At 42.3% G+C, this 23,005-nt stretch overlaps 1 protein-coding gene, 1 long non-coding RNA gene and 1 pseudogene across 2 annotated transcripts; all 3 read left to right on the plus strand.

The window, feature by feature from the left end:
* Positions 1–2,103: 2,103 nt before the first annotated feature.
* On the plus strand, positions 2,104–6,458 carry LOC115193077 (protein FAM180A-like). Its single transcript, XM_029752062.1, has 3 exons — positions 2,104–2,170; positions 2,409–2,690; positions 6,423–6,458. Exons 1-3 carry the CDS (start codon positions 2,162–2,164, stop codon positions 6,456–6,458), a joined length of 327 nt encoding a protein of 108 aa, XP_029607922.1. The 5' UTR covers positions 2,104–2,161.
* An 8,906-nt stretch (positions 6,459–15,364) lies between these two features.
* On the plus strand, positions 15,365–16,034 carry LOC115191495 (uncharacterized). Its single transcript, XR_003877700.1, has 2 exons — positions 15,365–15,549; positions 15,660–16,034. It is a non-coding gene; the product is annotated as an uncharacterized LOC115191495 (long non-coding RNA).
* A 4,625-nt stretch (positions 16,035–20,659) lies between these two features.
* LOC115191454 (E3 ubiquitin-protein ligase TRIM47-like) lies at positions 20,660–22,406 on the plus strand (annotated as a pseudogene).
* Positions 22,407–23,005: the final 599 nt, after the last annotated feature.

Genomic DNA, 23,005 nt, shown 5'->3' on the forward strand with positions numbered 1-23,005 from the left:
GAACATGTTGACCATGTTCTGTTATAATCTCCACCCGGCACAGTCAGAAGAGGACTGGCCCACCCCTCATAGCCTGGTTCCTGTCTAGGTTTCTTCCTAGGTTCCGGCCTTTCTAGGGAGTTTTTCCCTAGCCACCGTGCTTCTACACCTGCATTACTTGCTGATTGGGGTTATAGGCTGGGTTTCTGTACAGCACTTTGTGATATCAGCTGATGTAAGAAGGGGTTTATAAATACATTTGATTGATTGATTGAAGTAAACATACTTTTTTTCTTTGCCCAGCTCCTCTGCGGTTTCCATTTGTTACCACAAAGTCACGTAACACAGGCGCTAAAATAGAACTTGGTTCTATTTTTTGATGCGCTGCAAGTCCAGCCTCTCCTCACCTCATTGGTTTATAGGAGCATATGCCCACGTGGGTGATTGAAAGCTGAACTGAGGTCCAGTCCAGTTAGTGGTGGTAATGCACCTTAAAGTTGGTTGCCAACTGACACATGAAGTCCACAGAAGAAGAGGAAGAGATTACTAGAAACTACATTTCCCCCGTTTATCTGTGGGTTAATTGTCGGAGTAGAGAACAAGATTTTGTGTGACTCAAAATGGGTCAAATTCTACAAAAGATCCAGGAAAAAAGGATCTTGTGCATTTCAAGTAAAATAACAAACCAATGTTTATATCCCAGGATAAATGAGTTAGCAACAGCAAGCTAGTGAGCTAAATAGGACAAATGAGCTAGCAACAGCAAGCTAGCTAGCTAAATATCCATGAACGTTTCATGTGTTTCGACCTGTTCCCAAATTAATATAGTTGGTTAAGAGTTTGTTTTGATATTTCAGCCTGCATGTCCTGATCATGTCTGGTGTGGATGGACAAAATCAACATCCCGGTGTAGACAGCATGTTAGGCATACGGTTATCAGTGTGGTTAGGTTTAAAATCACAATTTAAGAAGAGAAATTGTAGAATTAGATGAGGTTTATCACTTTGTGGCTGTGGTAACTAGTGACGACATAGCTCAGCTGATGCTGCCAGTGAATCTGTGGTGCTGTCACTAAATCTGTGGTGCTGTCACTAAATCACTGAAGCTGGAGACTCATATCTCTCTCACTAACTTTAAGCATCAGCTATCAGAGCAGCTTACAGATCATTGCACCTGTACATAGCCCATCTGTAAATAGCCCAACCAACTACCTCATCCCCATTTTGTTATTTATTTTATTTATATGTATTTTTTTTCCTTCTCCTTTGCACCCCAGTATCTCTACTTGCACATTGATCTTCTGCACATCTACCACTCCAGTGTGTATTTGCTAAATTGTAATTATTTCGCCACTATGGCCTATTTATTGCCTTACCTCTCTAATCTTACTTCATTTGCACACACTGTATATAGACTTTTCTATTGTGTTATTGACTTGGTTCAAATACTAACACACATTCAGTTAATGGCTTAGTGATTACGGTAGTTGAACAGTTGGGTGTGTACTGGCTGGAATAATGAGCCTGTACACCCAGTAGGACCAGGATTGAAGAACAGTAGTGTAAACTGTAACTGTGCTGTAAACCTATGAGCCAACTGGCCCCGATGCCTTGTTTCCTAGGTTGAAGAATGTATGGCATTCTAGCCTTTAACTCCCTGGCTATCGCACTGAGTTTTTAGTCTATAAAAAATAACTTGAAGTAGAAGCTAAGGACAGACAGGAGGCAAAGAAACCATCATGCAATCAGAGTTATACGTTCACAAAAGAGAAATGGTGACAAAATCTCAACTTGGAATCTTCGTCTGGGTCATTCTGGGGACTCTATGGCTTCAGAATCTCTTAGATGGTGAGTTATAAGAGTCATTTATAGTTAGTGTTATTGTCTTTAGATATTTTAAATATTCTGTGTCTTGAATGCCATGCCTTGAGTAGATATCCACAGTTACATAATTAGTATGTTATATAATGTGATAGAATACCACAACAGGTTCTGAATGGACGTTCAGTTTGACACTCTTTATCAATATGCAAATGTTCATATGCAATGGTCCTGAGTGTAACAATATTTGTTTCTCATAGTGAATCATTTAAAAGGAACAACATTTTTCTCTCTCAGACGTGTCTGGTGCCGTACATGGCGATCTTCCTACCCATGGCCAATCCCTCAGTGATGCAAACCTGATGTTTGAGGTTGGAGTTACACTTCTATTAGCCTGGTCCCAGATCAGTTTGGGCTGTCCTACTGACAATGACCATCAAAGTCAGCAAGAAAACACAAACAGATCTGGGACCAAGCTACACTTTAATGGGCATGTTGTCAAACTCTTTGTTTTTCCCCAACTCACCCATATCCTAAACTTCTTTCTTATACATATTTTATTATCTACCCACATTTCACTGATCATTAGTTTCTTTCCTCTCCATACAGTTCTTGTTGGGTGGAGTAGAGATCGACAAAGACAACAACATCATCTTGCTGGACCTGGAGATGGCATCCATGAGGCAGGGACGGGCCTTCCTGGCTCGCATCAACGACAACATCCCCAAGACCCTCTTTTCCATGGAGCAGATGGTGAAGGACCTGGAGGACCAGAGAGGGGCTATCCCTCTGGCTGCACCCCGCTTTGAGAGCCTCATCCTGGGCATAGTCTACTCTGCCCACCAGGCCAAGCTCCAGGAGAGAGAGGAGGAACAGGAGAAATGGGGAGAGGTGCTGAAACGTTTAGCTAATGTTACAGTCAACGAACTGCGTAGACCGGAAGCCATCACAACATTTACTTTGATTTTAATACAGACTGTTCATTAGCCTGGTCCCAGATCTGTTTGTGCTGTATTGCAAAATACCAGTTGGTAAGACAGGAGTTGGCAAGGCAGCACAAACTGACCTGGGACCAGGCTAACTATTCATCAGTTTAAGGGACCAGGTTAATTAACTATTCATCAGTTTAAGGGACCAGGTTAATTAACTATTCATCAGTTTAAGGGACCAGGTTAACTATTCATCAGTTTAAGGGACCAGGTTAATTAACTATTCATCAGTTTAATGGACCAGGTTAATTAACTATTCATCAGTTTAAGGGACCAGGTTAATTAACTATTCATCAGTTTAATGGACCAGGTTAACTATTCATCAGTTTAATGGACCAGGTTAATTAACTATTCATCAGTTTAAGGGACCAGGTTAACTATTCATCAGTTTAATGGACCAGGTTAATTAACTATTCATCAGTTTAAGGGACCAGGTTAATTAACTATTCATCAGTTTAATGGACCAGGTTAACTATTCATCACTTTAAGGGACCAGGTTAATTAACTATTCATCAGTTTAAGGGACCAGGTTAACTATTCATCAGTTTAATGGACCAGGTTAATTAACTATTCATCAGTTTAAGGGACCAGGTTAATTAACTATTCATCAGTTTAATGGACCAGGTTAACTATTCATCAGTTTAATGGACCAGGTTAACTATTCATCAGTTTAAGGGACCAGGTTAATTAACTATTCATCAGTTTAAGGGACCAGGTTAACTATTCATCAGTTTAAGGGACCAGGTTAATTAACTATTCATCAGTTTAATGGACCAGGTTAACTATTCATCAGTTTAAGGGACCAGGTTAATTAACTATTCATCAGTTTAATGGACCAGGTTAACTATTCATCAGTTTAAGGGACCAGGTTAATTAACTATTCATCAGTTTAAGGGACCAGGTTAATTAACTATTCATCAGTTTAATGGACCAGGTTAACTATTCATCAGTTTAAGGGACCAGGTTAATTAACTATTCATCAGTTTAAGGGACCAGGTTAATTAACTATTCATCGGTTTAAGGGACCAGGTTAACTATTCATCAGTTTAAGGGACCAGGTTAACTATTCATCAGTTTAATGGACCAGGTTAATTAACTATTCATCAGTTTAAGGGACCAGGTTAATTAACTATTCATCAGTTTAAGGGACCAGGTTAATTAACTATTCATCAGTTTAAGGGACCAGGTTAACTATTCATCAGTTTAAGGGACCAGGTTAACTATTCATCAGTTTAATGGACCAGGTTAACTAACTATTCATCAGTTTAAGGTGAAGAATAAATACACAATCAAGTTCAAGCTCAAATTTCTTTTTTTTATAAAGTATAAAAAGTTTATAAAAAGTAACAATTTATCACCAGAAGCAGAGGTATATAAAACATCTGAAACACAAGATATATATTGGAAACACTGTAGAACAGTGATCAATGTTGTGAGACATATTTCAAACATCTGTGGATGTTATGTTGTGTGGAGTCAAAGTCACAATTGTCCCTGTTTATAACAAATGGGACATTTTCAATAAAACACATGACTTGAACAAGAAACAAACAGATTACAAATAAATCCAGGTAACTGACAATATTAATGGAAACACTTGAGTAAATGAGGGACACAAAGTAAACCCAGCAAAAAAAGAAACATCCCTTTTTCAGGACCCTGTCTTTCAAAGATCATTTGTAAAAATCCAAATAACTTCACAGATCTTCATTGTAAAGGGTTTAAACATTCTTTCCCATGCTGGTTCAATGAACCATAAACAATTAATGAGCATGCACCTGTGGAACGGTCGTTAACCTTAACACTAACAGCTTACAGACTAACCGCTAACAGCTTAGATTTTTCTATTGTGTTATTGACTGTACGTTTGTTTATCCCATGTGTAACTCTGTGTTGTTGTTTTTGTCGCACTGCTTTGCTTTATCTTGGCCAGGTCGCAGTTGTAAATGATAACTTGTTCTCAACTGGCCTACCTGGTTAAATAAAGGTGAAAGAACATAAATAAAAAATAAACAGACGGTAGGCAATTACGGTCACAGTTATGAAAACTTAGGACACTAAAGAGGCCTTTCTACTGACTCTGAAAAACACCAAAAGAAAGATGCCCAGGGTCCCTGCTCATCTGCGTGAACGTGCCATAGGCATGCTGCAAGGAGGCATGAGGACTGCAGATGTGGCCAGGGCAATAAATTGCAATATCTGAACTGTGAGACGCCTAAGACAGCGCGACAGGTACAGGGAGACAGATACAGGGAGACCGGACGGACAGGTGATCGTCCTTGCATTGGCAGATCATGTGTAACAACACCTGCACAGGATCGGTACATCCGAAAATCACACCTGTAGGACAAGGACAGGATGGCAACAACAACTGCCCAAGTTACACCAGGAATACACAATCCCTCCGCCAGTGCTCAGACTGTCCGCAATAGGCTGAGAGAGGCTAGACTGAGGACTTGTAGGTCTGTTGTAAGGCAGGTCCTCACCAGACGTCAACGCCAACAACGTAGCCTATGGGCACAAACCCACCATCGCTGGACCAGACAGGACTGACAAAAAGTGCTCTTCACTGACGAGTCACGGTTTTGTCTCACCAGGGGTGATGACCGAATTCGCGTTTATCGTGGAAGGAATGAGCATTACACCGAGGCCTGTACTCTGGAGCGGGATCGATTTGGAGGTGGAGGGTCCGTCATGGTCAGGGGCGGTGTGTCACAGCATCATTGGACTGAGCTTGTTGTCATTGCAAGCAATCTCAACGCTGTGTGTTACAGGGAAGACATCCTCCTCCCTCATGTGGTACCCTTCCTGCAGGCTCATCCTGACATGACCCTCCAGCATGACAATGCCACCAGGCATACTGCGCGTTCTGTGCGTGATTTCCTGCAAGACAGGAATGTCAGTGTTCTGCCATGGCGAGCGAAGAGCCCGGATCTCAATCCCATTGAGCACGTCTGGGACCTGTTGGATCGGAGGGTGAGGGCTAGGGCCATTCCCCACAGAAATGTCCGGGAACTTGCAAGTACCTTGGTGGAAGAGTGGGGTAACATCTCACAGCAAGAATTGGCAAATCTGGTGCAGTCCATGAGGAGGAGATGCACTGCAGTACTTAATGCAGCTGGTGGCCACACCAGATACTGACTGTTACTTTTGATTTTGACCCCCCCTTCGTTCAGGGACACATTATTCCATTTCTGTTAGTCAAATGTCTGTGGAACTTGTTCAGTTTATGTCTCAGTTGTGGAATCTTGTTATGTTCATTCAAATATGTACACATGTTAAATTTGCTGAAAATAAACGCAGTTGACAGTGAGAGGACCTTTCTTTTTTTGCTGAGTTTATATTGAAAACAGGTGCTTCCACTTAGGTGTGGTTCCTGAGTTAATTAAACAATTAACATCCCATCATGCTCAGGGTTATGTGTAAAAATCCCCAGTTACCCATTATGGCTGGAAGAAGAGATTTTTTTACTTTGAAAGAGGGGTCTCATAGAGGGTTTAAGTGGTTGTTGTTGTGTGTGTGTGTGTGTATATCTCCCTTTCCCTTTCATAATTCAGGCAACCTGGTTATATGTCCATGGTATCACGGTATCGGGACAAGTAAACCAAAGGATATCCTATGTTTCCTTTCCTAGGATGTCGGGGCTTGCCAGACATTGATGCTGAAGTGAGTGACTCGTCTCATGAGTGTACCCTCTCGAATCACATCGACCAGAGAGCCACTCATTTGGCTTCCTAATTTGCATAGGCTTCTGGTAGGCCTAGTATTTTTGACGATTATCTGCAGATAAATGATGAACACATTTGATGAAGATGGTGAATCATCACTGCAGGAACAATAGGTAGCGGAGAGACTCATTCTGGACCAAATATGATCATTAGGGCCCTCATGGAATCCAGCCATTATAATGGAATTCAATGTAACCGATGTGAAATGGCTAGCTAGTTAGCATAGTGAACGCTAATAGCCTTTCAATCGGTGACGTCACTCGCTCTGAGACCTTGAAGTAGTTGTTCCCCTTGCTCTGCGGCTTTTGTGGAGCAATAGGTAACGATGCTTGACTGTTGTCAATGTGTGCAGAAGGTCCCTGGTTCGAGCCCAGGTAGGGGCGAGTAGAGGAAAGGAAGCAAAACTGTTACGTCAACAATATTCAAACATGTATTGACCTTGGTAGGGAATCCACTAAATGCATTGAACTTGGTAGGGAATCCACTAAATGCATTGAACTTGGTAGGGAATCCACTAAATGTATTGACCTTGGTAGGGAATCCACTAAATGTATTGACCTTGGTAGGGAATCCACTAAATGCATTGAACTTGGTAGGGAATCCACTAAATGCATTGAACTTGGTAGGGAATCCACTAAATGTATTGACCTTGGTAGGGAATCCACTAAATGTATTGACCTTGGTAGGGAATCCACTAAATGTCTTGAACTTGTATTAATTAGCCCAAGTTTATCATAAGACATAAACAGAATTCATCAGTGATTAGTATTTCCTGCCACTTTCTGAAGAGGTAAGGAGAATGCCCCTGTCTGTGTGTGTGGTGCTCACGTTTACCACTTTGTTTAGCCTTTTAGCGATGATGCTAATGAAAACAGTCTTCTGGTAGATGGAAAAGGCTTTCCCAAAAACCTTCTCAATTAAATGTTAACTACAAAGTAGCTTATGCTTACCTGGCAGAAAGACATCATGATTATTTTCATCAACCCAGTGGGTATTTGTTTACCATGAAATGTGCACTACAAAAACACAGCTAAACAACAGCCTCGGTGCTCACTGGAGTTAAAGGGTAACTACACCAAAAATCAACATTTCTCAGATTTTTACCAGACCTCAAAAGTGGTCTCTTGATGTGGATTAAGGACTTAGAACATGCCACTTGTTGTTTTTTTGAGAGTGAAAACCCTTACCCTCATGCCTGGGCCCACTGATGTAGGGAGAGATGGGGCCGACAGTGGTAGAGCAGTCACAAGCACCTGTTGCTGAGGAGCAATTTGTCCCGTGTTGAGGGGACGGAGTTGCAACTTGTACCAGAGGAGAACATAGCGTCTGATGTGCAGCAGAAGAATATTGTTGTAGGAGTTAAGGAGGGGAGCCATTTCCTCAGACTGGTGATGAGATGCCCAGTACGAGTGATGGGCTGCAAGTGGGGAGTGATGAAAGGGATGTGTTAGAAGCGAGTCAGGGGTCTGTGGCCTCAGTTGAGGAGGAGCAGGATATGGATATCTCTATTGGTATGATAGCAGCTGGCGACGACTCAATTTATGATCTAGAGGAGGTAAATAGGCTTCTGGATCAGACTTTTGGGAAATCTGTCAAATTGGCAGAATATTTCGATGTTGATAAGTTTGTGAGGTCAGCTGTGATGTTACAGAAGACGGTGGGGTTAGACCAGTTCAGTGAGAAGAAGCGTTTTCGCTTGAGGAAATGTGTTACTGCTGTCACGGCAGCAAAAGGTAGTGGGAAACGTGGTCAGGTTAAAAGAAAATTAAAACAATGATGATGATCATGCCTCATAGGTTTTTGTTGTCTTTGTCTCTGTTGTTCTCTGTGGTTTCTTCTGCTTTTCCTTTCTCTTTTCTATATGGAGGTACTAAGGGTAGGTTCTCTTTTCTATATGGAGGTACTAAGGGTAGGTTCTCTCAATATTAATGAGGGAAGGGACAGGAATAAGAGGGCTTGGGTATTAGAAGTAATACAACAGAAAATGCTTAATAAACATATGAGGTACATTTGGGCAGTCTTGATACAACATTTTTAACAGAAATACAATGGTTCATTGGATCAGTCTAAAACTTTGCACATACACTGCTGCCATCTAGTGGACAAAATCTAAATTGCACCTGGCTGGAATAATATATTTTGGCCTTTCTCTTGCATTTCAAAGATGATGGTACAAAAAAATACAAAAGAATGGTTGTTTTTTGTTTGTATTATCTTTTACCAGATCTATTGTGTTATATTCTCCTACATTCCTTTCACATTTCCACAAACTTCAAAGTGTTTCCTTTCAAATGGCACCAAGAAAAGGCATATCCTTGCTTCAGTGCCTGAGCTACAGGTAGCTACAGGTAGATTTGGGTATGTCATTTTAGAAGAAAATTGAAAAAAATGGGCAAATCCTTAAAAGGTTTTAATCACGTAATTATAAAGATAGTTAATTTTTCAATTTACATTTACATTTACATTTAAGTCATTTAGCAGACGCTCTTATCCAGAGTGACTTACAAATTGGTGCATTCACCTTATGATATCCAGTGGAACAACCACTTTACAATAGTACATCTATATCTTTTTTTGGGGGGGGTTAGAAGGATTATTTTATCCTATCCTAGGTATTCCTTAAAGAGGTGGGGTTTCAGGTGTCTCTGGAAGGTGGTGATTGACTCCGCTGTCTTGGCGTCTTGAGGGAGCTTGTTCCACCATAGGGGTGCCAGAGCAGCGAACAGTTTTGACTGGGCTGAGCGGGAACCGTGCTTCCTCAGAGGTAGGGGGGCCAGCAGGCCAGAGGTGGATGAATGCAGTGCCCTTGTTTGGGTGTAGGGCCTGATCAGAGCCTGAAGGTACGGAGGTGCCGTTCCCCTCACAGCTCCGTAGGCAAGCACCATGGTCTTGTAGCGGATGCGAGCTTCAACTGGAAGCCAGTGGAGAGAGTGGAGGAGCGGGGTGACGTGAGAGAACTTGGGAAGGTTGAACACCAGACGGGCTGCGGCGTTCTGGATGAGTTGTAGGGGTTTAATGGCACAGGCAGGGAGCCCAGCCAACAGCGAGTTGCAGTATTCCAGACGGGAGATGACAAGTGCCTGGATTAGGACCTGCGCCGCTTCCTGTGTGAGGCAGGGTCATACTCTGCGAATGCTGTAGAGCATGAACCTACAGGATCGGGTCACCGCCTTGATGTTAGTGGAGAACGACAGGGTGTTGTCCAGGGTCACGCCAAGGTTCTTAGCACTCTGGGAGGAGGACACAATGGAGTTGTCAACCGTGATGGCGAGATCATGGAACGGGCAGTCCTTCCCCGGGAGGAAGAGCAGCTCCGTCTTGCCGAGGTTCAGCTTGAGGTGGTGATCCGTCATCCACACTGATATGTCTGCCAGACATGCAGAGATGCGATTCGCCACCTGGTTATCAGAAGAGGGAAAGGAGAAGATGAATTGTGTGTCGTCTGCATAGCAATGATAGGAGAGACCATGTGAGGATATGACAGAGCCAAGTGACTTGGTGTATAGCGAGAATAGGAGAGGGCCTAGAATAGAGCCCTGGGGGACACCAGTGGTGAGAGCACGTGGTGCGGAGACAGATTCTCGCCACGCCACCTGGTAGGAGCAACCTGTCAGGTAGGACGCAATCCAAGCGTGGGCCGCGCCGGAGATGCCCAACTCGGAGAGGGTGTTGAGGAGGATCTGATGGTTCACAGTATCAAAGGCGGCAGATAGGTCTAGAAGAATGAGAGCAGAGGAGAGAGAGTTAGCTTTAGCAGTGCGGAGAGCCTCCGTGACACAGAGAAGAGCAGTCTCAGTTGAATGACCGGTCTTGAAACCTGACTGATTTGGATCAAGAAGTTCATTCTGAGAGAGATAGCAGGAGAGCTGGCCAAGGACGGCACGTTCAAGAGTTTTGGAGAGAAAAGAAAGAAGGGATACTGGTCTGTAGTTGTTGATATCGGAGGGATCGAGTGTAGGTTTTTTCAGAAGGGGTGCAACTCTCGCTCTCTTGAAGACGGAAGGGACGTAGCCAGCGATGAGCGAGGTGAGGTAAGGGAGAAGGTCTCCGGAAATGGTCTGGAGAAGAGAGGAGGGGATAGGGTCAAGCGGGCAGGTTGTTGGGCGGCCGGATGTCACAAGACGCGAGATTTCATCTGGAGAGAGAGGGGAGAAAGAGGTCAAAGCACAGGGTAGGGCAGTGTGAGCAGGACCAGCAGTGTCGTTTGACTTAGCAAATGAGGATCGGATGTCATCGACCTTCTTTTCAAAACGGTTGACGAAGTCATCCACAGAGAGGGAGGAGGGGGGGAGGGGGAGGAGGATTCAGGAGGGAGGAGAAGGTGGCAAAGAGCTTCCTAGGGTTAGAAGCTGATGCTTGGAATTTAGAGTGGTAGAAAGTGGCTTTAGCAGCAGAGACAGAAGAGGAAAATGTAGAGAGGAGGGAGTGAAAGGATGCCAGGTCCGCAGGGAGGCGAGTTTTCCTCCATTTCCGCTCGGCTGCCGCCCGGAGCCCTGTTCTGTAAGCTCGCAATGAGTTGTCGAGCCACGGAGCAGGAGGGGAGGACCGAGCCGGCCTGGAGGATAGGGGACATAGAGAGTCAAAGGATGAAGAAAGGGAGGAGAGGAGGGTTGAGGAGGCAGAATCAGGAGATAGGTTGGAGAAGGTTTGAGCAGAGGGAAGAGATGATAGGATGGAAGAGGAGAGAGTAGCGGGAGAGAGAGAGCGAAGGTTGCGACTGCGCAATACCATCCGAGTAGGGGCAGAGTGAGAAGTGTTGGATGAGAGCGAGAGGGAAAAGGATACAAGGTAGTGGTCGGAGACTTGAAGCGGAGTTGCAATGAGATTAGTGGAAGAACAGCATCTAGTAAAGATGAGGTCAAGCGTATTGCCTGCCTTGTGAGTAGGGGGGGGAAGGTGAGAGGGTGAGGTCAAAAGAGGAGAGGAGTGGAAAGAAGGAGGCAGAGAGGAATGAGTCAAAGATAGACGTGGGGAGGTTAAAGTCACCCACAACTGTGAGAGGTGAGCCATCCTCAGGAAAGGAACTTATCAAGGCGTCAAGCTCATTGATGAACTCTCCAAGGGAACCTGGAGGGCGATAAATGATAAGGATTTTAAGCTTGAAAGTGCTGGTAACTGTGACAGCATGGAATTCAAAGGAGGCAATAGACAGATGGGTCAGGGGAGAAAGAGAGAATGTCCACTTGGGAGAGATGAGGATTCCAGTGCCACCACCCCGCTGGCCAGATGCTCTCGGGGTATGAGAGAACACGTGGTCAGACGAGGAGAGAGCAGTAGGAGTAGCAGTGTTATCTGTGGTAATCCATGTTTCCGTCAGCGCCAAGAAGTCGAGGGACTGGAGGGTAGCATAGGCTGAGATGAACTCTGCCTTGTTGGCCGCAGACCGGCAGTTCCAGAGGCTGCCGGAGACCTGGAACTCCACGTGGGTCGTGCGCGCTGGGACCACCAGGTTAGAGTGGCAGCTGCCACGCGGTGTGAAGCATTTGTATGGCCTGTGCAGAGGGGAGAGAACAGGGATAGACAGACACCTAGTTGACAGGCTACAGAAGAGGCTACGCTAATGCAAAGGAGATTGGAATGACAAGTGGACTACACGTCTCGAATGTTCAGAAAGTTAAGCTTACGTTGCAAAAATCTTATTGACTAAAATGACTAAAATGATACAGTACTGCTGGCTGGTGAAGTAGGCTAGCTAGCAGTGGCTGCGTTGTTGACTTTGTTTGAAAGTGTAGCTGGCTAGGTAACCTCGATAGTTTCAGTACTACACCTTATCATGATACAAAGGCAACTATGTAGATAGCTAACATAACACTAATCAAGACGTTCCTTTGTAATGTATTTAGTTTCTACAATGCTGCTCGTCGGTAATAGTTGGCTAGGTTTGGAAAATGGCGTCGCGGGGGACGAAAATAGCTGGCTAGCTAACCTCGATAATTACTCTAAACTACACAATTATCAAACTATGACAAAGACAACTATGTAGCTAGCTAACACTACACTACTCAAATCGTTTCGTTGTAATGTATTAGTTTCTACAGTGCTGCTAGTCGGTAAAGGTTGGCTAGCAAGCAGGGGGTTTGATGTTGACAAGGTGTGTTGACTAAGTCTGGGGAACGGCGTCGCGGTGGACGAAAATAGCTAGCTAGCTAACCTCGATAATTTACTCTAAACTACACAATTATCTTAGATACAAAGACAGCAAAGACAACTATGTAGCTAGCTAACACTACACTAATCAAATCGTTCCGTTGTAATGTATTAGTTTCTACAGTGCTGCTAGTCGGTAGAAGTTGGCTAGCTAGCAGTGTTGACTAAGTTAGGTGAACGGCGTCGCGGCGCGGCGGATGAAAATAGCTGGCTAGCTAACCTCGATAATTACTCTAAACTACACAATTATCTTTGATACAAAGACAGCTATGTAGCTAGCTTATCTCTTACATCTAGATGTTCCGCTAGAGGAACACCTGCTCCAATATCCAATGATGGGTGTGGCGCGAAATACAAACTCCTCTAAAATCCGAAAAACTTCCATTTTTCAAACATATGACTATTTTACAGCATTTTAAAGACAAGACTCTCGTTAATCTAACCACACTGTCCGATTTCAAAAAGGCTTTACAGCGAAAGCAAAACATTAGCTTATGTCAGCTGAGTACCCAGCCAGAAATAATCAGACACCCATTTTTCAAGCTAGCATATAATGTCACAAAAAACAAAACCACAGCTAAATGCGGAACTAACCTTGGATGATCTTCATCAGATGACAACCCCAGGACATTATGTTATTCAATGCATGCATGTTTTGTTCAATCAAGTTCATATTTATATCAAAACCCAGCTTTTTTACATTAGCATGTGACGTTCAGAACTAGCATACCCCCCGCAAACCTCCGGTGAATTTACTAAATTACTCACGATAAACGTTCACAAAAAACATAACAATTATTTTAAGAATTATAGATACAGAACTCCTCTATGCACTCGATATGTCCGATTTTAAAATAGCTTTTCGGTGAAAGCACATTTTGCAATATTCTCAGTAGATAGCCTGGCATCACAAGGCTAGCTATTTAGACACCCAGCAAGTTTAGCCTTCACCAAACTCCGATTTACTATTAGAAAAGTTTCATTACCTTTGGTGTTCTTCGTCAGAATGCACTCCCAGGACTTCTACTTCAATAACAAATGTTGGTTTGGTTCCAAATAATCCATAGTTATATCCAAATGGCGGCGTATTGTTGTGCGTTCAAGACACTATCCGAAGGGTAAAGAAGGGTGACGCGCCCGGTGCGTTTCGTGACAAAAAAATTCAAAATATTCCATTACCGTACTTCGAAGCATGTCAACCGCTGTTTAAAATCAATTTTTATGCCATTTTTCTCGTAAAAAAACGATAATATTCCGACCGGGAGTCGTTGTTTTCGTTCAAAGACTGAAAATAAAAACATGGCGTCGTCGCGTGCACGCGTGCGCCAGTCTCATTGTTCTCAGATCGACCACTTACCAAATGCGCTACTGTTTTTCAGCCATGGCCTGCAAAGTCATCATTCAACATTCTGGCGCCTTCTGAGAGCCTATGGGAGCGTTAGAAAATGTCACGTTACAGCAGAGATCCCCTGTTTTGGATAGAGATGATCAAGAAGGCCAAGAAATGGTCAGAGAGGGCGCTTCCTGTTTGGAATCTTCTCAGGTTTTGGCCTGCCAAATGAGTTCTGTTATACTCACAGACACCATTCAAACATTTTTAGAAACATTGGAGTGTTTTCTATCCAAAGCTAATAATTATATGCATATTCTAGTTTCTGGGCAGGACTAATAATCAGATTAAATCGGGTACGTTTTTTATCCAGCCATGAAAATACTGCCCCCTATCCATAACAAGTTAATGGACGAAAGAACACTATACACAAAAACGAGAAAACTGACAGCCAAACAGTACTGTCAGGTGCAATACGTAACAGAAACAATTACCCACAAAACCCCAACGGAAAAACAGGCACTTATGTGTGACTCCCAATCAGCAACAACCAACAACAGCTGTGCCTGATTGGAAGCCACACGGCCAAAATCAATGAAACAGACAACATAGAAAATGAACATAGAACGCCCACCCAATGTAACACCCTGGCCTAACCAAAATAAAGAAAAAAACCCCTCTCTATGGCCAGGGCGTAACATTGCTTCACAAAAAAAAATATTTTGCATCTTCAAAGTGGTAGGCATGCTGTGTAAATCAAATGATAGAAACCCCCCAAAAATCTATTTCAATTCCAGGTTGTAAGGCAACAAAATAGGAAAAACGACAAGGGGTTGAATACTTTAACAAGCCACTATACATAGCATAGCTTGAACATAACCAAACAATGATTTATATGTCAAGACAAAGGTAGGGGCGTGACTTCTCAGAAATGTTCATCTGTTTCCTAGAACTGCCTGTTGTGCTGTTGTTGAGCGGCTGGTATCACCTCCCCTCATTATCCCCCATGTTGTTCCACTTCCGCTTCTGGGAGGAACCAGGCAGGGCCACAGAGCAGGTAAGTACAGATTCTTCTCCAGTGACGACAATGCCAACTTGATACTACCTCTGTTACACTGAACACATATCCTAGATCTAGAGGAACTTGATTTACAAGTAGAAGAATGTTCTATAGGTGTTATGATTGGGGTGATGTGTGTTCCAACTTCCACTGCCAACAAGGAACACAACTGCTTAACAAATTGCATTGGTGTCAACCATACTTTTCTTCAGTCTAATCCAACTGAACCCAGTTTTACCTGTTGTAAATATTTTTTTAGCACAACAAACTGTGTCTTAAGTTTCCGGAAATATATTTGAGACTTTAACAGTTGCTATTAAATCAGTATTTCTGATGTTTTCTTGTTTTGTTTGTTCATCATGTTTTGACCTCCAGACTCCCCCGTCTCATCCCACCAACTCTGTCAGCCTGCCAGGCCCCACAATGCAGCCTCCACACCACTGCAGTAACAGCCACATTTTCCCATCACAAAGCTTCAGTACTATCTCAATGTGTTGTAAGTCCTGTACAGCACTTGGTATTCATCACTGTTGAGACAATGTTACAGCTGATATCATGTAATGACATTTCCAACCTAACCAACCCCCTCTGATTCTTCTCATTCAGGAAGTATCATCCAGGATCCTGTGGCAACGACCATGTGAAACAGCATTGACCCGTGATCACCACCAACCAGGGCTCCACAGTGGTACCCTTCGATGCCCAGGCTTCGCTCAAGATCAACTAAAGGAGATTTGGAAGGATCCCAGTGAGCAAAATTGACATTTTTTGTTGTTGTATATATGTATTTTCAATGTCTTTTGATCATAGGGATGGCGTCCCGAGAGAGTACACCAGGCAGCAAACAGCACTTTGATGTGATTGGCTGGTCAGCAGGAAGTATTATTTTGCTAAATAGAAGGGATGATGGATCTGACAGAGAACGTTTTCTTATGGAATGATGTCAGGTTAATACTGTAAATAAAAAAGGTGAAATGTACAGAATGACTTGATTGATCAATTAATAACACACCAAACTGTTGTTTTAATACATGGAAGAATTTGATTAGTCAAGGTACAATACACAAAAACATTTATGGAATGACTAGACTGGTCAAAGTATATGGAATAACTTGAGCAGTAAATGCATGATACTGACTTGGACTTTCAACATGAGACAGTCATTAGTTTTTTATCAGTCCTTCCTCTGGTGACACATTGGCCCCTTGTCAGTGGCACCTGGAGTGAAGGGCCCGACAGTCATACTGCAAATTATAATGTAATAACCAAAAATTACTGTAAAAACTCATTTTAATGTAATAACTGATAATGTAGTTTCCCCCGATTTTAATTAAGTATTCATTATTTTCTAATTTATTAACCTCCCTGGGCAAGGTGGCACGTTTGCTAGTCAACAGCCAGTGGAATCGTGTGGCGCGAAATACAAATACCTCATAAATGCTATAACTTCAATTTCTCAAACATATGACTATTTTACACCATTTTAAAGACAAGACTCTCGTTAATCTAACCACACTGTCCGATTTCAAAAAGGCTTTACAGCAAAAGCAAAACATTAGATTATGTCAGGAGAGAACCCTGCAAAAAATAATCACACAGACATTTTCAAAGCATGCATATATGTCACAAAAACCAAAACCACAGCTAAATGCAGCACTAACCTTTGATGATCTTCATCAGATGACACTCCTAGGACTTATGTTATACAATACATGCATGTTTTGTTCAATCAAGTTCATATTTATATCAAAAAACTGCTTTTTACATTAGCATGTGATGTTCAGAACTAGCATACACACCGCAAACTTCCGGTAAATTTACTTAATTACTCACAACTAACGTTCACAAAATACATAACAATTATTTTAAGAATTATAGATACAGAACTCCTTTATGCAATCGCGGTGTCAGATTTTAAAATAGCTTTTCAGCGAAAGCACATTTTGCAATATTCTGAGTAGATAGCCCGGCCATCACGGCTAGCTAATTTGACACCCACCAAGTTTGGCCCTCACCAAACTCAGATTTACTATTAGAAAATTGGATTACTTTGCTGTTCTTCGTCAGAATGCACTCCCAGGACTTCTACTTCAACAACAAATGTTCTTTTGGTTAAAAATAATCCATAGTTATATTGAAATAGCTCTGTTTTGTTAATGCATTGAGGTCAGTATCCGAAGGGTGACGCGCGGGCGCATTTCGTGACAAAAAAATTCAAAATATTCCATTACCGTACTTCGAAGCATGTCAAACGCTGTTTAAAATCAATTTTTAGGCTATTTTTCTCGTAAAATAGCGATAATATTCCAACCGGGCGACGTTGTATTCATTCAAAGAGAGAAGGAAAAAAATGGAGTCCTCTCGTGCATGCGCGCTCCAGTGTCAGTGTTCCCTGCCTGACCACTCACAAACACTCCTGCTGTTTTTCGCCCAGAGACTGCAGAGCTCTCATTCCACTTTCTGGCGCCTTCTTAGAGCCAATGGAAGCCTTAGAAAATGTCACGTTACAGCAGAGATGCTGTATTTTTGATAGAGATGCCCTAGAAGGACAACAAATTGTCAGACAGGGCACTTCCTGCATGGAATCTTCTCAGGTTTTGGCCTGCCATATGAGTTCTGTTATACTCACAGACACCATTGAAACAGTTTTAGAAACTTTAGAGTGTTTTCTATCCAAATCTACTAATTACATGCATATTCTGGTTTCTGGGTAAGAGTAGTAACCAGTTTAAATCGGGTACGTTTTTTATCCGGCAATGAAAATACTGCCCCCTAGCCCCAACAGGTTTTAAGCATTTTCCCCAATTTCAGGTGCAGAATGTTTTAAGGCCCAAGTAAATGTGATATTCCTGTGTTTTTATATATATTTTCACATTATGATGTTGGAATAATACTGTGAAATTGCAAAAAGCATAATGCCCTTTTAGTGTAACAGCTGTTTGAAAAGACCACTTGACATTTCAGCCTGTTTTGGTGGGATGGAGTTTTGGCCTGCAGAATGTGTTAATATACCAGTAAGAAAGAAAGTCCCAGCTGAACAACAGATTCCAAATGACTGCATTTCACAAATTTAATCTGTTCACTTTGATATGTTATCAAGTCTGTTAAATACTTCAAATTGTGAAGGTGGAGCACAAAATGGGGGTAAGATTCTTTTAAAACTCACTGTGAGCATTTTTGATGAAAGTTAACTAAAGAGGTGAAGTTTATGTTACCTATATTCTATTTACAAAAGTCTGTTTATCAAACGATCATGAACATCATCTGTTGTCTGCCTTGAAACGGTGCTGTTAAAGATACTTTTTGTGTTTATCATATAAATGCACGAGAAGATTAAAAACATGTCACCGAGGCAGGGTGACAACGGTAGATAGCTAGCCGTAAACTGGTAGACAGTGTCCTTTGTCCCCGCCTGTTAGGTACGGTTTTCTCTGGTACACAGCAGTAGGGAGGCAGGGGTGACAACATGTGCTTGCTAACTAGCAAGCTAGCACAAAGTTTAGCTAACTAGCAAGCTAGCTGGTTAGCTAGAACATGATGTTGCCCCAGCCTCCCACCTGCTGTTCCATCGGGAAGCGGGAGCGACCAGTAGACAGTGTCCTCTGCCCCCGCCTGTCAGGCACTGTTTTCCCACAGTCCTGTTAATGACAGTGAGGACAGGTATTCGGCAGATGGTCGCAAAGGACACTGTATAAAAACAACTCATAATACTTTTATTACCCTTTTGACCCACATTCAAATTCTCACAAGCAAAAGTTGTACTTTTCTCTGAGTTGTAAAAGCAAGCAGAGCAGAAACCAGCTACTCTCTAGTTGACTGATGTAGCTGGCAAGGTAACTGATTGACTCAACAGAAAAAAACTAGACTAGTGTTTATTCTCACTTTTGAGCTAGTAGTGAAACTGACATTTAACGTTAGCTAATGTTTCATCCCGTCTCGATTGTTACAAACAACACAATTAAGCGAACAAAAAGACACAATAGGTTGGAGGCATTGAAAACGTCCACCATCTCAAACTGACATGTAACGTTAGTGTTGTAATGTTCCATCCCGTCTCGACTGAGGTGAATGAACTAGCTAGCTAGTAACTACCACATCCAGTTCAGCTCTAGCATCCAGCCTTAGCCTCTAGCTATCTGTCAGATAGGGCAGCAGGTAGCCTAGAGCGTTGGGTCAGTAAACGAAAGGTCTCTGGATCTAATCCCCAAACAAATTATTTGAAATGTCTGTCAATGTGCCCTTGAACAAGACACTTAACCCGAGCTCTGGATAAGAGTGTCTGCTAAATGATGTAAATAGTGCTGTAACAATAGCAACATCATATTGCTATCTAACAGCTGTTGTCTGTATGGAAATGTTTTGTAGCCTTTGTTTTCAACAGAAGTAAATGAACTTGGCTGGCTTTCCGCAGTTGGTGTACCATTAGAGCCAGAGCTATCCAAACAAGTTGGCTAAGGCTGTTATTTTTGCCTCAATCACACTAGATGTGAATCAGGCCCGTCGCCATGAGGGGGCTAAAGGGGGATTAGCCCACTCATTTTAAACTTGTTTTATGTTATTATAAAAATATCAAAAAAGTTTAATTGATTAAATAACAGGTTGACATATCATTACATACAGTATAGAACACCATCTAGAAGACATATCATTACATACAGTATAGAACACCATCTAGAAGACATATCATTACATACAGTATAGAACACCATCTAGAAGACAGAGACATATCATTACATACAGTATAGAACACCATCTAGAAGACAGAAGACATATCATTACATACAGTATAGAACACCATCTAGAAGACAGAGACATATCATTACATACAGTATAGAACACCATCTAGAAGACATATCATTACATACAGTATAGAACACCATCTAGGAGACATATCATTACATACAGTATAGAACACCATCTAGAAGACAGAGACATATCATTACATACAGTATAGAACACCATCTAGAAGACATATCATTACATACAGTATAGAACACCATCTAGAAGACAGAGACATATCATTACATACAGTATATCATTGATGACATGTATAAATCCTTACTTTATATTTCCTGTACCACTTTCCATTCCAGTAGCCTTATTACTGGTTAGGGTTACTGCTGCTAGTACAGTGGAAGAATGAGGCATCACAGTACTTGTTACACCACTGTACTAACAGGAACAATTACACACCAATAAACACACTGTAATGTAAAGTGTTCCATCATTCTCAATGATCAGTCAATACATCCAGTATTCATTTCACCTACAGTACATTGTATCCATTTCAAGTCCCCCTCCCCCCATTGTAGCTAATTATCTATAACACATTGTACAGTTTTACAACCACGTATGAGTTATTATGGAGGCTTATAGTTGGTATCACAGCATATCAGTTTAAGACATTACAACATTCATTAAAAACATTATAGATATGTACTTCATAGAAACTGTTACCCTTTATATATTCTAACCACTCTATTTAATGTATTCCATATTAAGGGTCCTAACCTAGGAACTAAAATATTTGTCTCGATTAACATTGTGTACTCTCCATCCCTCTAACCCCACCCTCCCTCTAACCCCTCCCCTCTGGCAGAACCAGGAAGTCCCTCCCCTCCACAAACTCTCTTCTGTGGAAACTAAACTGATCTGAGTCACTTTGTCGTCTGTCTGTGTGAGAGTGAACAACCGTCCAAATGGCTCAGCAGGGAGTTCTGCTGGACCAGGACCAGTTCTGTTGTTCTGTCTGTCTGGATCTACCGAAGGAGCCGGTCACTACTGCCTGTGGACATAATTACTGTAGAATCTGTATTGAGGGCTGCTGGGATCAGGAGGTTCTGAAAGGGGTCTATAGCTGTCCTCAGTGCATAGAGACCTTCACTCAAAGGCCTAATCTGAGGAAAAATAACATGTTGGCTGAGCTGGTGGAGAAACTGAAGAAGACAGGACTCCAGGCTGCTCCCCCTCCTGCTCTGTGCTGTGCTGGACCTGGAGATGTGGTGTGTGATGTATGCACTGGGACCAGAAAGCAGAAAGCCCACATGTCCTGTCTGGCATGTCTGGCCTCTTACTGTGAGACTCACCTCAAACTTCACTATGAATCTCCTGCTTTCAAGAAGCACAAGCTGGTCAAAGCCACCGCACAACTACAGGAGAAGATCTGCTCTCATCATGACAAACTGCTGGAGGTTTACTGTCGTACCGATCAGCAGTGTATCTGTCTGCTGTGTGTGATGGATGAACATAAAGGCCATGATACAGTGTCAGCTGCAGCAGAGAGGACTGAGAAACAGGTAAGACCAGAACAACTTGTTGGTGCCTGTCTGATAAACAAAGAATTAAAGATACAGTAGGAACTAAGGCTGTTTGAATATGGGATCATTCAAATGAAATTGATCTACAATTATGAACACAAACCTTGATTATATAGATATGTTAACCCAGATTCTTCAAATGTATCACCATTTTCTAAAGTCAAACACTATTATCATTCTGAATGGCCTTTAATGAGTCCAAAGTTCAGTCTCAACCTCTTGATAGATTTTCGTCCACTGTTAAAACTATAATCATTCACATAGCAACGTAATAATATAATTTCACAGAGATACATTTGAATCCTTCCTCTCTATGGACCCTATGTCACATTACTATACTATTGATCTACTGGACTAATAAAGCTTGATAGCTCATTGAAGAGTGATTCTCCACAGAGGCAGCTGGGGATGAGTCAGCAGAAGGTCCAGCAGAGATTTCAGGAGCTCCAACAGGCTGTGGAGTCTTTCAAGGTGAGTATTGTTGACCAGAGGGGACACACCATTTCACTTCTCTCCTCCAGTGAGAGTGAGAGAGTGAGAGAGAGAGCGAGAGGCCCCTATCCAATCCCACTGACCCCACTGTTGGGAACAGGCTGTCTTGACCCCTTTCAGAGAATTGACTGCTTAATGTAACTGACGGGATATGAACCCAGGTCTACTGCAGGAGAAACCAACATCTTGACCATTACACCAAGAGGACATTCCCTATTGGGCCGACACTGATTTAGAAGTTGCAGGCGGGGCTACCTCATCACATAACCATGAGTAACCAAGACTGACTCATGTCCCCTATACATTAACATTGACCTCTCTGTCTCTCAATTAAATTCAAAGATCTTTATTGGCATGGGAAACATATCTTTACTATGCCAAAGCAAGTGAAGTAGATAATAAACAATCATGAATGAACAGTAAACATTACACAACATTTATTTTCAAAAGAATAGAGACATTTCAAATGTTATAATTCAAGAGCAAACAGAGAGAGCCGTGTTCCAGACTGAGTTCTGGAGGAGAAATGGAAATGAATGAGGGAGAGTTAAGTGAGGTAGAAGGTGTGGAGAAGAGCTCAGAACCAGAGAAGTATTTGGTCATGTGAGATTTGACTTCAGAAGAGTTCCAGGGTGTGTTGAGTGGTGGTGTCCCGTCCTCCCAGGTCGTTGGCATGGTGCAGGAGCAGATAGGGTCAAAGTAGTGGAATGGGGTAGTGGGTTTTTAACCTGTTAGGGTATAGGGGGCAGTATTGAGAATTTTTTGAAAAAATATGTGCCCATTGTTAACTGCCTATTACACCAACTCAGAAGCTATAATATGCATATTATTGTTCAGGTTTGGATAGAAAACACCCTAAAGTTTCTAAAACTGTTTGAATGGTGTCTGTGAGTATAACAGAACTCATTTGGCAGGCAAAACCCTGAGACAGATTCTGACAGGAAGTGGATACCTGATGTGTTGAATTGACTTTCAGCCTATGCCATTGAAAAACAAAGGGGCTGAGGAATGTTTTGGCACTTCCTATTGCTTCCACAAGATGTCCCCAGCCTTTACAAAGTGTTTTGAGTCTTATACTTTGAGATCTGACTGAAGAAGAGCCTTGGAACGGTGATGGCCCATTAGACACCTTGCGCGTGAGTT

The sequence above is a fragment of the Salmo trutta genome, chromosome 4 (assembly GCF_901001165.1).
Source record: "Salmo trutta chromosome 4, fSalTru1.1, whole genome shotgun sequence".
Taxonomy (NCBI): Eukaryota; Metazoa; Chordata; class Actinopteri; order Salmoniformes; family Salmonidae; genus Salmo; species Salmo trutta.